The sequence below is a fragment of the Cucurbita pepo genome, chromosome 2 (assembly GCF_057944985.1).
Source record: "Cucurbita pepo subsp. pepo isolate OVF chromosome 2, ASM5794498v1, whole genome shotgun sequence".
Classification (NCBI taxonomy): domain Eukaryota; kingdom Viridiplantae; phylum Streptophyta; class Magnoliopsida; order Cucurbitales; family Cucurbitaceae; genus Cucurbita; species Cucurbita pepo.
The window spans coordinates 5,322,089-5,335,000 of NC_141799.1; the positions used below are offsets into that span (position 1 = coordinate 5,322,089).

General features: G+C 33.0%; 1 protein-coding gene across 4 annotated transcripts; it reads left to right on the forward strand.

The window, feature by feature from the left end:
• Nucleotides 1-5,286: 5,286 nt before the first annotated feature.
• LOC111787722 (uridine kinase-like protein 3) lies at nt 5,287-12,784 on the forward strand. 4 transcript variants are annotated; one of them, XM_023667757.2, is made up of 16 exons: nt 5,288-5,422; nt 5,557-5,623; nt 6,427-6,607; nt 7,199-7,290; nt 7,597-7,666; nt 8,408-8,526; nt 9,109-9,205; nt 10,132-10,211; nt 10,433-10,627; nt 10,757-10,840; nt 10,962-11,022; nt 11,588-11,648; nt 11,820-11,913; nt 12,001-12,073; nt 12,223-12,305; nt 12,404-12,784. In XM_023667757.2, the coding sequence occupies exons 3-16, from the start codon at nt 6,457-6,459 to the stop codon at nt 12,590-12,592; spliced, it is 1,449 nt and encodes a 482-aa protein (XP_023523525.1). In that variant the 5' UTR covers nt 5,288-5,422; nt 5,557-5,623; nt 6,427-6,456; the 3' UTR covers nt 12,593-12,784. The 4 variants fall into 4 exon arrangements, with proteins under 4 accessions (XP_023523523.1, XP_023523525.1, XP_023523524.1 ...); XM_023667755.2 differs by having other exon boundaries at nt 5,287-5,422; nt 11,820-12,073; XM_023667756.2 differs by having other exon boundaries at nt 5,297-5,447; nt 11,820-12,073.
• The last annotated feature ends 128 nt before the right edge of the window (nt 12,785-12,912 follow it).

Sequence of the window (12,912 nt, forward strand, 5' to 3'; positions counted from 1 at the left end):
TTCAATTGTAACGTTTTGGAGTGTCTATATAAGTTCATTCATAAACATTTTTTAATATATTTTTATCTTTAAAAATTAATAAAAATACCTCTAATTTTGTATTTTATTTAAAAAAATATTTTTAATAATAATTTTAAACATTTAAAAAAATTTCAAATTATTTTTACCATTAATTGAAACTATAATTTATTTTTAATGGCATTATAAACGTATTATTAAAAAAATGAAAAAAAATCATTTAAAAAAATAAAATTACCAAAAACTTTAATATATATATATTTTTAAAAACAAATATAACCCAAAAAGGAAACAAAAAAATTTGAAATTTGAAAAAGGAAAAAGATTCTGAGATGACGGCCGTTGATTAACGGCAGGAAGGAGGCTTAAAGCCGGACGTCAATAAACGAAGCACCGTCAGAAGCCCCATACCAGACAACATTAATGAATTATCATTAAATAAGTTGGTGTTTTCGAGTTTTGACTTGAAAACGGTTATTCCACGTCGGATAATATGAGACAAATGTGATTACGACACGTGTCCAACTTCCTCCCACGTCGGAACTTGAGTGGATTACGGGTTTTGATACGCTACATTACTCACACAAATAGTACGAATGGTCCTTCCTGGTTTTCGTAATTATTATGATTCAAACCGCCGGTTTATCCTTTTTTCCTTTTTATATTGAATTGACCGTGACCATCGGAATCAATGCGGGCATTGCGATTTGTCGGTGACCCCACAGCCCGGTAATTTTAGCATAAAATAAAATTCGTACCGTTGTATGTTCTTAATTTTAATATTAAGTTATCCAAAATATTCCTAAATTAAGTAATTTCATTTATATTATTATTTTTATTTACTTTTTTAAAAAAATAATATTATCAATGTCTCTAATTAATATATCGACTAATATCAACTAGCGTTCGCTATTAAGTACTTTGCTTAGAGCAAGTGATCCACCGCTAACAGATATTGTCATCTTTGGACTTTTCCTTTCGGGGCTTCCCCTCGAGGCTTTAAAACGCGTCTTTAGAGGAAGATTTCCACACCCTTATAAAGGGTGTTTTGTTCTCCTCCCCAACCAACGTGGGACATCACAAATTCATCCACCTGTGCTGACTCAAATAAAAAAGTTATAGTCAAAAAGACTTCAAACCGATAGAAACCCGATCATTTCTCAGCTACGTTCAGAGTTAAATGAAGAAAAAAAAAAGTGTAAAGTGTAAAGGGGAAGAGGGGAATTATGAACGTTGGATCCTCCAAACTCAAATGATTATGGAGGCAAACTTTTGGCCATGCGCCCTTCTTTTTTACATTATGTGCCCCATTTATTTAACCCCATTATTATTATTATTATTATTATTATTATTATTTTATTATTTTTATTTTAGTTAAAAACCTTTTTATTAGATTTTGTGCTTCAAAAACCAAACAAAATCACTCATCTATATATTCTTTGCATTTCCATATATTTAGTTGGGAGTGAAATTCCACTTTTGCCCCCGTTTTGGTATCCAAAAGATTATAATCAGAATATTCTATCCCAATTCTATTTCACTGTGTATTGTTCTTTGAATAATAATATTTTCAGATCTATTCACATTTTTGAGGGTGATATTGTGTCATTCTCATAACATAAAAGTAAATTAATTTTTCATTTTATCTAGAATTTAAAATTTATGTGGGTTGCTTTTTACTAAGTCGTGGCTTGTTCTTCAACAGGCACGTGGTGCTTAGATATAGATAATCTATATCTTCATTGACATATCTTTTTCACTTGGCCTCTCTTCAAAACAATGACCAAATGGTTACTTCTTCTGTAGAGAGGAAAAACGAGCTTGTCAAGAGGTTGAAGATGCGTGGGTGCATGTGTTTCATGTGCACGTGGAGGTGCAGCTAGCCAAGGAGCTAGGCGTGTGGGTCAGCGTAAGCATAAGTGTGGGCAAGTGGAGGCTTATTTCGAGTTTCGGTTCATTGTATTCAACTCCTTTTGACCTACTCTATCAAAATTGGTCTATAATAACTTTGAAAATTATTATATACGGTGTCCAATTAGAACAAATTAAGACACATTGCCATATTAGAAGCAAATTAGAAGTAAAAAAAGACTAGCACTTTGTAATTCTTTTAGTAAGGTGCGAGTAAAACAATAATAAATTATTTACGGCTTTAATTCGGTATCATAGGCAGGTTTGGTCAACATAAGAGTGAGTGTTTTTTTATAGTTTTTTTTTACCGTATCAATTTTTAATAGTGAGAAATATGAGTGGTGGAGCATCAAATGAAGTCCTTGCTTAGACTACAGAAACTATAGGACGAGATGTTTGTTGATGTTTGAACCAACAGCAAAAGAAAAGGTTGAGAGAAACCAAGAGAAAAATGACAAAACTCTGTTTATTAGTTAGCAAGCCATTCATGAGACTATCTTCTCACTAACTGTATAACTGTAGCAGCAACTACATTAAAGCAAAATTTAAAGACCATAACAGTCAAATTGTCATCTCTGAAACGTGATTTTGAAACTTTTCTGAATAGTGAATCAATTGCTGATTTTTTGTCTGACAATAGTTAGCCAACTGCATGGCTATGGAGAACAAATTTGATATGAAACAATTGTTGCAAAGTTGTTGAAAAGCTTTAACTCCAAAATTTGACCACAAGTGAAGGACATAGTCACCAACTAAAGAGAGAATTTTCGTTTAACAGGTTGTGGATGAAGATGATCTGAGAGAGAAATGATGGACAAAAACAGTTCAATAAGTGAATTCAAAGTTGGACATATAAACGCGGATTGTTAGTATAAAGATCCTTAGATGAACTTTGCCGCAGAAAATAAAGAAAAAAGAAGAAAGTTTTTTAATTCTTTTTATGGCTTATATTGAAATTAACCAAAATAAAGTGATTTATGGTTGGTTGACAGCCGATGCTCGAGACATATGCAGACACCAAATCTTTATTTCAGGAGTTCGATGAGAGGCAATGAATTAAGGTGCAACTTGGCAATACTAAGAAACAAGCAAGTGGAAGAAAAAGACATGGGAAAAATTGAAAAAAGTCAGGATAAGGTGACTATTAGATAATGTTCAATTTGTGCCTGATTTTAGGTACAATTTATAGAGGGCTGAACAATTGATGATTAGAGGACATTTTATTTTATTGATGACAATACGAAATCAAGTTGGAAAATCTAAATTGTCATAATTTCACAAATAAGATGATGAACGTGGAATTACTGAGGGATATAAATATATGGTTTTTTTTGTATTACCAAAAATTGAATAAATTGATTTATGTGGGTCAATGCAAACTAAATCGTTGAGCGGGAGCATTTATTTTTTACTATTTACCGATGACTATATTCCCATGAGCTGGGGTTTGCTTCCGACAACATAAGTCAAAAAACCTTTGTGAAGTTTAAGAATTTTAAAGATATGGTGGAGAACCAAAATGACTGTCATATTAATGTGTGGAACAATCTGAGGTCCCATGAACAGGCTCGATATAATGTAAACCTACCTTGAGAGGGTTGAGGGACCACATGTGTAGATTGAGTAGCTGACACGCACACGAGGGCTCTCTTCGGTTGTATGATTTTTCATGTGGAAGGGTCGCTAGTTAACCTTACACAAATATGTTCAAACCGAATGTCGTAATGTTCTAAGAGATATAATGAGGTCACGACTCAACCCATGATACAGGTGTTGTGGCTATGCAAGCTCACTAAGACGTATGATAACAGAAAGTTAGTTCACCTAAGATGAAATTCGCCATCTAGGAATTTCCAATGCTATAACCTAATGAACAACTTCCAGATCTCGATAGGGTCTATGACATGTAAGAGAACCACTCAGAACTTCAGAGCCTTTCTAGAACTTGAACAACCTTTTTATATTATTTTTATGAAGATTAAAAATATTTGATATTTGTAACGATATTAAAGATGAGTTATAACGCGTGAATGTCTGATATTTCTAATTTATAAAATTTTAGTTATTGATATAATTAATTTTTTAAATAATTAAAAAAATAATATAAAAATAAAAATAGATTAAAAAAACAACTTGAAGAACCATTTATTGGGAAAAGCAAAATTTTCATTTTTTTAAAGAAATTACAGAATATTATGATACAGAAATCAAGGGCAATCAATCTCCTAAAAAAAGCGGTGGGCCCCACAGCCGAGTCAGTGCCACGCTGGAATCGTAATTTATGCTAAGTTTTTCCACAGCACCGCCGTACGACAGCGTTACCGCCCGACCGCACTACCATTCATTGTTTTGGCTTATATTATATTCTTCACTTTATTATTACACTTTCCTCAAAATTTATACATTAATTAATTATTATTATTTAATTAATTCAGTCAACAGCTTTCAAGGATGATGTAAGATCTAAAATATTATTAAAAATATAAAAACAATTCTTTATTAAAAAAAAAAAAAAACCATACAATAAATTAAAAGTATGTTCCGGAGTCGCAAAAAAGGAAGCGTAATTTTTGTTCTTAAATATTTATCTAATTAATTAGCGAGAGTAACTTATTTCATGACATTATTTTTTAAAACTTTTTAATAGACTCAATATTCATATGACTCGATAATGGGTTGAATTAGATTCTTTTCGCTTCAGTTGGCTCGTTGACATTTTTTTGTCAGGTCAACCCAATCCAACCCTATCATACTTTTAAGAGAATTATAAAAATTAAAAATACATCGTATTTGTAACTGATGTGATGTGACTTATAAATATTTGATATTTAAATTTTATAAAATTTTAGTTACTAATAAATTATTAATAATGAAAAAAAATAATCCGACAACCCAATTCAACAAAACTATTTTCGTATTGAGTTGAGTTGAGTTGTGAATTGTATTAGGGTTGCTCGAGTCACTAACTCAACCAACTTGAACATAGAGGGTTGGATTGAGTTGACTTAGCTTATAAACTCTATTCAGGTTGCTCGAGTCATCGACCTAAAATTTTGAATTGGTTCAAAAGATTTATCAAATCGTCTGCACTATTAAAGATTTTAATATCAAATATATTTTTTTAAAAAAATAATGTAAATAAAAAAATGTATTAGACAAGAACGACAGCTATATTACAACAGCTCGATAATTTAAGAATAAATATGGTGTCACTATAAATATTTGTCGAAAATATTAATAATATTTTTAATAAAAACGGGAAGCACCGGATATCGGGCCCACCAAATGGAATCGGATTCAAGGTCTCCGTCTCCTCTATCTCCGGCACCACTGTATATATACTGCCAATCCAAACGTCTGTATCAGAGCCAAGAACCTTCATTTTCTTTCTCTCTCCACTCTCTCTCTCTCTCTCTCTCTCTCTCTCTCTCTCTCTCTCTCTCTCTCCTCTTCTTCCTCCTTTGTTTCTCACTTTCTAAGCAATTTCACGTCGGTGCGTTCGGATTCAACTGCATTTGGTTTCTTTGCTTTACTTTCCTGATTAATTTGACTGAATCTTTGAATCTCAGTTTTTGTTTCTTTAATCTATTATAGTATTAAATAATATTTCTTTTTTTCTTTTTTAAGAAAGGAATTTGCATACGTTACCTGATCGCCGCGGGATTTCGATTGGATCTGCTGCGTAATCGTACTGGTATGTAGCGCGCTACTTTGAAGCTTTTTTTTTTTTTAATTTTTTTTTTATTGCTTTCTGTCTTTTGTTTATTTATGATCTCGATTCGTTCGTTTTCTTTTGCGGATTGGTGGATAGAGGTCGGTTAATGCGGATTTCTCAAGTTTCTGTTGATTTCACTGTCGAAGAATCTGAATCTGCTTTTTGTGTGTGTTTGTTGTAATTGCTGTACTGCTGTTCTGTTGATCTGTGTTGTTTAGGACTGTAATTCTGCTGCTGTACGGATGCGAAATGTGATTGAGGTTGGATTTTATGTCAATTGTGTGAATCGGATGCTGTTTGTGTATGGTGTTTTGCTTGGTTGGAATTCGTTAATATATCATATGGTACAGAGCTTTTGCTGGCTGTTAAGTGTTCAATAAAAGTAGTTTGCTAAGTTGCAGGCGGCTCTAAATTTACTGAAACGGTTAAATAAAAGCTTCTGTGATCAATTTTTAACGCTTCTTATTTTCCTTATGGTAATAAGGAAAACAATTGTACATAAGTTTTCAATGAAATTGATGAGAGTAGAAAATACCCAGTTAATGCAGGTGGTGTGGATCTATGAAATAATGGGGATAATATAGTGTTCTGGTGTTTAGATCTCTTGAGGCCATTTGTGCTCAGATTGATTTTATTATGTTTTTGGCTCTTAAGACTATGTCATGCAGAGGGGAGGTTTTTTTTGGTCTGTATGTGCTTATCTTGTTGGCTGTAAAGGAAATGATTTATGAATGGCTTCATGCTGTTGAAGATATGCTAAATGGTTTTCCTCTTTAAATCAGGAACACTGATTGCTAGTTAAGATCCTGGGCATGGGCTCTGCTTCAGTTGCTGATTTACTAGAGGCCTCAGCAGGCGTGCATTTTTCTGGGCTTTATATGGATAGTTTGAAGCAACAAAATGGACATACGAAGAGCTTGATGTCAGGAACTGAAAATTTTCAAAAACAACCTTTTGTCATAGGCAAGTATTTCATGCATTACATGTTTGATTTTATTTTCTTGGAGTAGATGAAAGTTGCATGAAACTGACGTTTATTTAAGAAGAAAGTGACGTTTGTCCTAAATTTCTTTAGATGGTAACTGTAATGATGCGTAATATTGCAATGCATGGTTATCAGTCTGCATCAAAATAGTTGACAAAAGTGACTTTAATCTTGACCTTTTTTGAAGTGACTTCAATCATTTCACGCTTTATAGCTAAGATTACATGATATGTGAACAAATTTTATTCTTCTTCATTCTCTTTTTTTTTTCTTTCACCTTTTCCCGTTGTTAACTGATTGATAAAACTCAAAATGGCATCGAACGTCTGGTAAAACGAATCAAGTCACCTTTATTATTATTATTATTATTTTCTTATGTTGTTGATGGGTGGTTGTGGCAGTCAGTTCTAGAAGATTTCCAGTTTTCTATTTTATTATAATTTAATTTAGTATCATTTTATGACATTCTTTGTGTATTCCCCAACTTTGTGTTTTCCGAACACACTCAAACTAATGGGTCTCTTTTATCTTCTATGTGTATGGCTCACAAATCTTCTTTATCTTTGAAGGGGTTGCGGGTGGTGCAACCTCTGGGAAGACAACCGTTTGTGATATGATCATTCATCAACTTCATGACCAGCGAGTCGTACTTGTAAACCAGGTAGCTTTTCTCGAAGCAAATTTCATTTACTGGTGATAAATCATTTGAAGTATTATGTTTAATTAACTTTAACTTGAAACACTGAGCCGCTAAACAGGAGATTTGAGAACGTCAACTGCTTGGAATTAATCTGAATTCTCACGACCCTCCTATATATAGAAGTGCCTTATTTATAGATTTTTAAGACTTAATCTACCTCCACCTTTTGCCACTCCGGTTCTTTGGAGATGGAAGAGAATCACAAGTGAGGATTTAAATCTGATGAGCTTCTGACACTGATATTGATATTATATGCTGGTCTCATAGGATTCCTTCTATCATTATTTAACTTCCGAGGAACTTGCACAAGTCAATGAATACAACTTTGACCATCCTAGTAAGTTTAATTTAATGTTTCAGTTAATAATTCATATCTTAGAATAATCGAATAATTCCTTTCGTATTTCACCATTGAATAGTTCCAAATATATCTTGATGCTAATATTTCTCTGATGGCATATTCTTCATTGGAAATTACTAAATGTTTGTTTAACCATTTTGCATCTTCCCTGTCGGTCATCTATTTTCCGCAATTCCTATGACTTCCCTCTCTATACTACCATGTTATTCTTTTGGTTTCCTGTTCTGATTTGCTAGTGTTCTGGTTAATTTCTATGAGTAAGAGAATAATCTAATAGATTGGACTTATCCTTATTGCATGTGATGAAATCTATTAGGTTGTGGTAACTGGTTATTCCCGTCAACATTTTGGGCTAATAAAGGCTCCAATTTAGGCTTAAAAATACAGACTTACAAATTCATAAAAATTTTGAACTTTCTAGTTGCATTAATATGACCGTTGTGAATCATATAGTTGATGCAATATTTAGAGATACTTGTAGGTTTTACCCTTTGAAAAGCTTGAATATTATTGTTTTCTAAGTTGTACTCTTAATTGGTGGATCTAATTATTAATGGGTTAATTATAGGCATGTCATCTTAATAATAGTCTGAAGGACCATCTATTGGTGAGGTTATATATACTGCATGAGTTTGGTATATATTGTAGTTGTGTTTTGGGTTGGTGTGGGAAAAATTGATGGTATGCTTCTTTCTCATGTAAAATTTCTTGTATCAGATGCATTTGACACAGAGGAACTTTTAAGTTCGATGGAGAAATTGAGGCATGGGGAGTCTGTAGATATTCCAAAATATGACTTCAAGAGTTACAAAAATAACGTTTTTCCACCAAGAAGGGTATGTCAATTAGAATTTTCAGTATGACTTCTAGATTTTTTTCTATGTGGAGCATAGGAATTAGTCATACTGAAAATTCTCTTTCTAGATTCTGATGTGACATTACTTTCATGCAAATAGATTCTCAAGGTGCCGTGATGTATCTTTAGGATACTAAGACATGACTGTACAATGAATTTGATTCTGCTCTTCTACTCTGTTCGGGTTTTGATAACTTGAGTTTGATCTGGGAGGTAAAGTACATGAAATTTTGTAGTAAAGAGACCTATTTAACGGGTAAAATTTATAAATCGATGAATGCTTGAATGGATAGTTTACACCTCTAAAAGATTGATTGTTTTTATATAAGCTTTATTTAATTTATTGAAAAATGAAAACCAAGGTGTCATCGGTATATGATTTATGATGGGGAGGGAGGTGTTTGATTTCATGGAAGATTTTCTATTTCACCTTCATTACATTGTCTAGTTAATATCTTATTGTGGTACTCACAAATAAATCCAGCATAGATTCATGGTATCATTATTTCCTTTTTAATTTTCTGTTCTACAGACACAATAACTGTCTAATTCTCATTTGTAGGTTAACCCTGCAGATGTTATCATTTTGGAAGGAATTCTCGTTTTCCATGACCCTCGTGTTCGAGAACTGATGAATATGAAGATATTTGTTGATACAGGTCTCTATGCTATGTCCTTACTTTTCAAATGTACTGTTTCTATTTTTCCATGAAATGAAATTTATTAGCTTATGAGACTTTTTGGATCTGAAAATAAAGTCGTAGAGGTCCTTTGTCATCGTCTCTACTTGTGAATGGTGTTGAATTATTATAGGTTATAAAATTATTAACTCTTGAGACTATCCGATTTGAAAATGAAGCCATTTCTTCTCTCTATGACTGTTCTTATCCTTTGTGGTCTGTGTTTGAGTGGAGGTGGTAGGTGAGATAAAAATATCTCCATTCTCATTAACATTGAGGTGATAAGGCTTCACTCTAGTTTGTGGTTTGAGAAAGGTTTTCTAATATGTTAGGCTGCTTCAAATACAATGATTACAAAGAATATGCATCGGAAAGGTTTATGGAAATTGTGACAATAGTTTTCAGATTCAATTCCAGAAAATGAAGGGTTGTGGAAAATATTTAAAATTTGTTCTTTGTTTTCAATTTTTTTTTTCTTTCTTTAAGTTATTGTTTCTGTTTCTTTAATTAAATGAATTCGATGAAATAAAGTAACTTAGAATAATAGATAAATTCTTTGTGGATATAATTCAAAATTTTGAAGTATACAAATAGATCTAACTAAATGGATAGTACAGAAACTAACCAACTATTAAACTTTCTTCATTTAAATGTCTTAAATTTTTCAGAGAACTATGGGTGCAAGTAAAATCATTATATTTTTCAAGCATTTATAGAATTTTTCTACCGAACATATTTCTGAATTTTAAAAGGTTTTCAAATGCTTCAGCTTCCTTTCAATTATTTTCAATACCTCTTTTTTGTTCAATAAACCAGACATTTTTCTATGGCGCATTCAAAATTTGGGTAAACGTTTAACCTACTAAGTTGAATAATTGCTTCACATTTTAAACTTTTCAGTGCAGATGCTGATGTTCGTTTAGCGAGAAGGATTAAGCGTGATACTGTGGATAAGGCTAGAGACATAGCTGCAGTACTCGATCAGGTTAGTAGTTTGTACCATCGAATATTCACTGATGTTTAGTATTATGCTATGTTTATCCCAATTATATTCTTTCCGCACATTTTACTTTCAGTACAACGTGATTTTGTAAATGAATCTTTTTAAAACCTTTAGTTGTTTTTCAATCATGTTTTTCTCCCTTTTTTCCTTTTTTTTTTTTTTTTTAATATAATAATAATGTTTAAGCTGTCTTGTTGATGCAGTATTCAAAATTTGTAAAGCCTGCATTTGATGACTTCATACTTCCAACAAAGAAGTATGCTGATATCATCATTCCCAGAGGGGGTGACAATCATGTTGCCATTGATTTGATTGTACAACATATTCGCACCAAGCTTGGTCAGCATGATCTTTGTAAAATATACCCTAATTTATATGTTATCCAGTCTACCTTCCAGGTATATAGACTTGTCTACTGTGTGTTTTGCTATTTGCCTGAAGAATGCAAAACATAATTTAAATCTTTTTTAGCTTCGTTAATTAGTTTTTGTTGGGGATTATTACTAGTTCTTTTTCTTTTCTTCCAGATACGAGGGATGCATACATTAATACGAGATGCTAAAACCACAAAGCATGATTTTGTGTTTTATGCCGACCGGTTGATTCGTCTGGTAAGTTTTGTGCCTGTAGAAACCTTTATTCTATCAGTGTTTAACTTTTCTAATAGAAACTGTCCAAGAAGTTTCTGTTTGTTTCTTTTTTCTTGTCATGACTTCCTGACCCTTTATGTAGGTTGTTGAACATGGTCTGGGACATTTACCATTTACAGAGAAGCAGGTGACAACTCCAACTGGTAAGCCAGTTAACATTTTTTGCCAATGTATTTTTGCATTATGGCTTATGGTGTAAAATGTTCATTTATCAATCAGTTGAAGGCTGAGTATCTATGCATTTAGTTGCTGTCCTTTTTTGCACATATTTTTGAACTGTATGCTTTTTCTGTCAAATTTAAATGCCTTTTGACTTTTTTAAAAACAATCAAGTCTAGCTTCATTCTTATCTTTTAGTACAGTCATGGTTTTCTTCTCCGCATGAACGTTGGTATTTGGGTAGGGACAACGAATTATATTTTGTTAAATGAATTTGACAACTCATCCGTCCATATAAATAACCAAATCCTTGCTTGCTTTACCTAGAAATCATAATCCATTGATCTGCATGCAGATATTCCTATGTTGTAACTTTCTCACTAAGATATGCATTGAGCACAATGATGATGCAGCATGCTTAATAGTAACTCAACTGTCTTCATTTGGGTTTGTTCTCTTTTTGAGATGTGATGTTATCCATTTTATTTATATACATTGTGGAATAAGTTCATTGCCGCTAAAACTTGAAAGTTTTTGGTGTGGACACAGGATCTGTGTACAGTGGTGTTGATTTCTGCAAGAGGTTATGTGGTGTATCTGTCATCCGGAGGTTAGACGTAAATCCCAATTCTTTTTGAAGATTAGACGTTTTTCTTCTATTATTTGCGTACCAAAATGTTTGTTTCTGTACTCCAAAGAGTCGTCTCTAATCTGTGTAGACATTGCGTTTTTATCTTGATCCTTATAAGTTACATTGTTGAGTACTTTAAACTGATTTCAGTGGTGAGAGTATGGAAAATGCTCTGCGGGCATGTTGTAAAGGCATCAAAATTGGAAAGATTCTCATTCATAGGGAAGGCGACAATGGTCAACAGGTATGCTCTCGTTTTCGCGTCTTCTTTGGTTTTGTTCCCAAGTGCATGCATATATTGACAGGTTTTGACGTCATATGCTTTGTGCAGTTAATTTATGAAAAACTACCCTCTGATATCTCCAATAGACATGTATTACTATTGGATCCCATCCTAGGCACAGGTTAGCTGTTCTGTGATATTGACTCATACTCTATAAATTGTCAAATATATGATGTTTAAGCTTTGTCATGGCCATTGGTTACTTTCATGTGATCAGTGACATGAATTGGCTGGTTGTGAGTAGGTCTGATAGTCTCGACGTTTCTTCAGGGTATTCAGCGGTGCAAGCTATTTCTTTGCTCATAAGCAAGGGTGTTCCAGAGCCTAATATTATATTTCTCAATCTCATATCAGTAAGTTTACCAAGTGTTCGTGAAGTTCATTTCTACAGAAGAGCATATTTTCTCTCTGTTTTTTTCTTATTGAATTGTCCCTTTCTTCCTCACTCTAGGCACCTCAAGGCGTTCATGTGGTGTGCAAACGTTTTCCAAGAATAAAGATAGTGACCTCTGAAATTGAGATTGGTCTGAATGAAGATTTTCGTGTGGTGCCTGGTATGGGTGAGTTTGGGGACCGATATTTTGGAACCGACGATGATGAAGAAGTGAGGCCTCTCCACAGTAATCGTTCTCTCAAGTAATAACACTCCCACGACACACCCGAATCCTACCCAGTCGTTAATCGTGGAGAGATAATCGTACCTCAAAATAATGTGGTTATTATATGAATGCGCTTCACGAGGTGTTTAGAAAGAAAAAATTTTGACTCATAAGTGCCTTATATATGGAAACAAACGCCGCCCCTTATTATATTATTGTTATTACTACTACTATTACTATTCTTCTTATTCTTTGGCTGGGTAGTTGCCTTTTGATATGTTATACATGCCTTGCAATATATTTACCTAGAGAGAGACGTTTACTACATAGACATTTCCATTGAAATCATTTTTTTAGAGCA

Coding starts and splice junctions, on each gene's coding strand:
- LOC111787722 (XM_023667755.2), top strand. CDS start 6,457: ATGGGCTCTGCTTCAGTTGCTGATTTACTAGAGGCCTCAGCAGGCGTG. Junction 11,023..11,587: donor GCAGGTGACAACTCCAACTG/GTAAGCCAGTTA, acceptor GTGTGGACACAG/GATCTGTGTACAGTGGTGTT. Junction 12,306..12,403: donor TATTTCTCAATCTCATATCA/GTAAGTTTACCA, acceptor TCCTCACTCTAG/GCACCTCAAGGCGTTCATGT.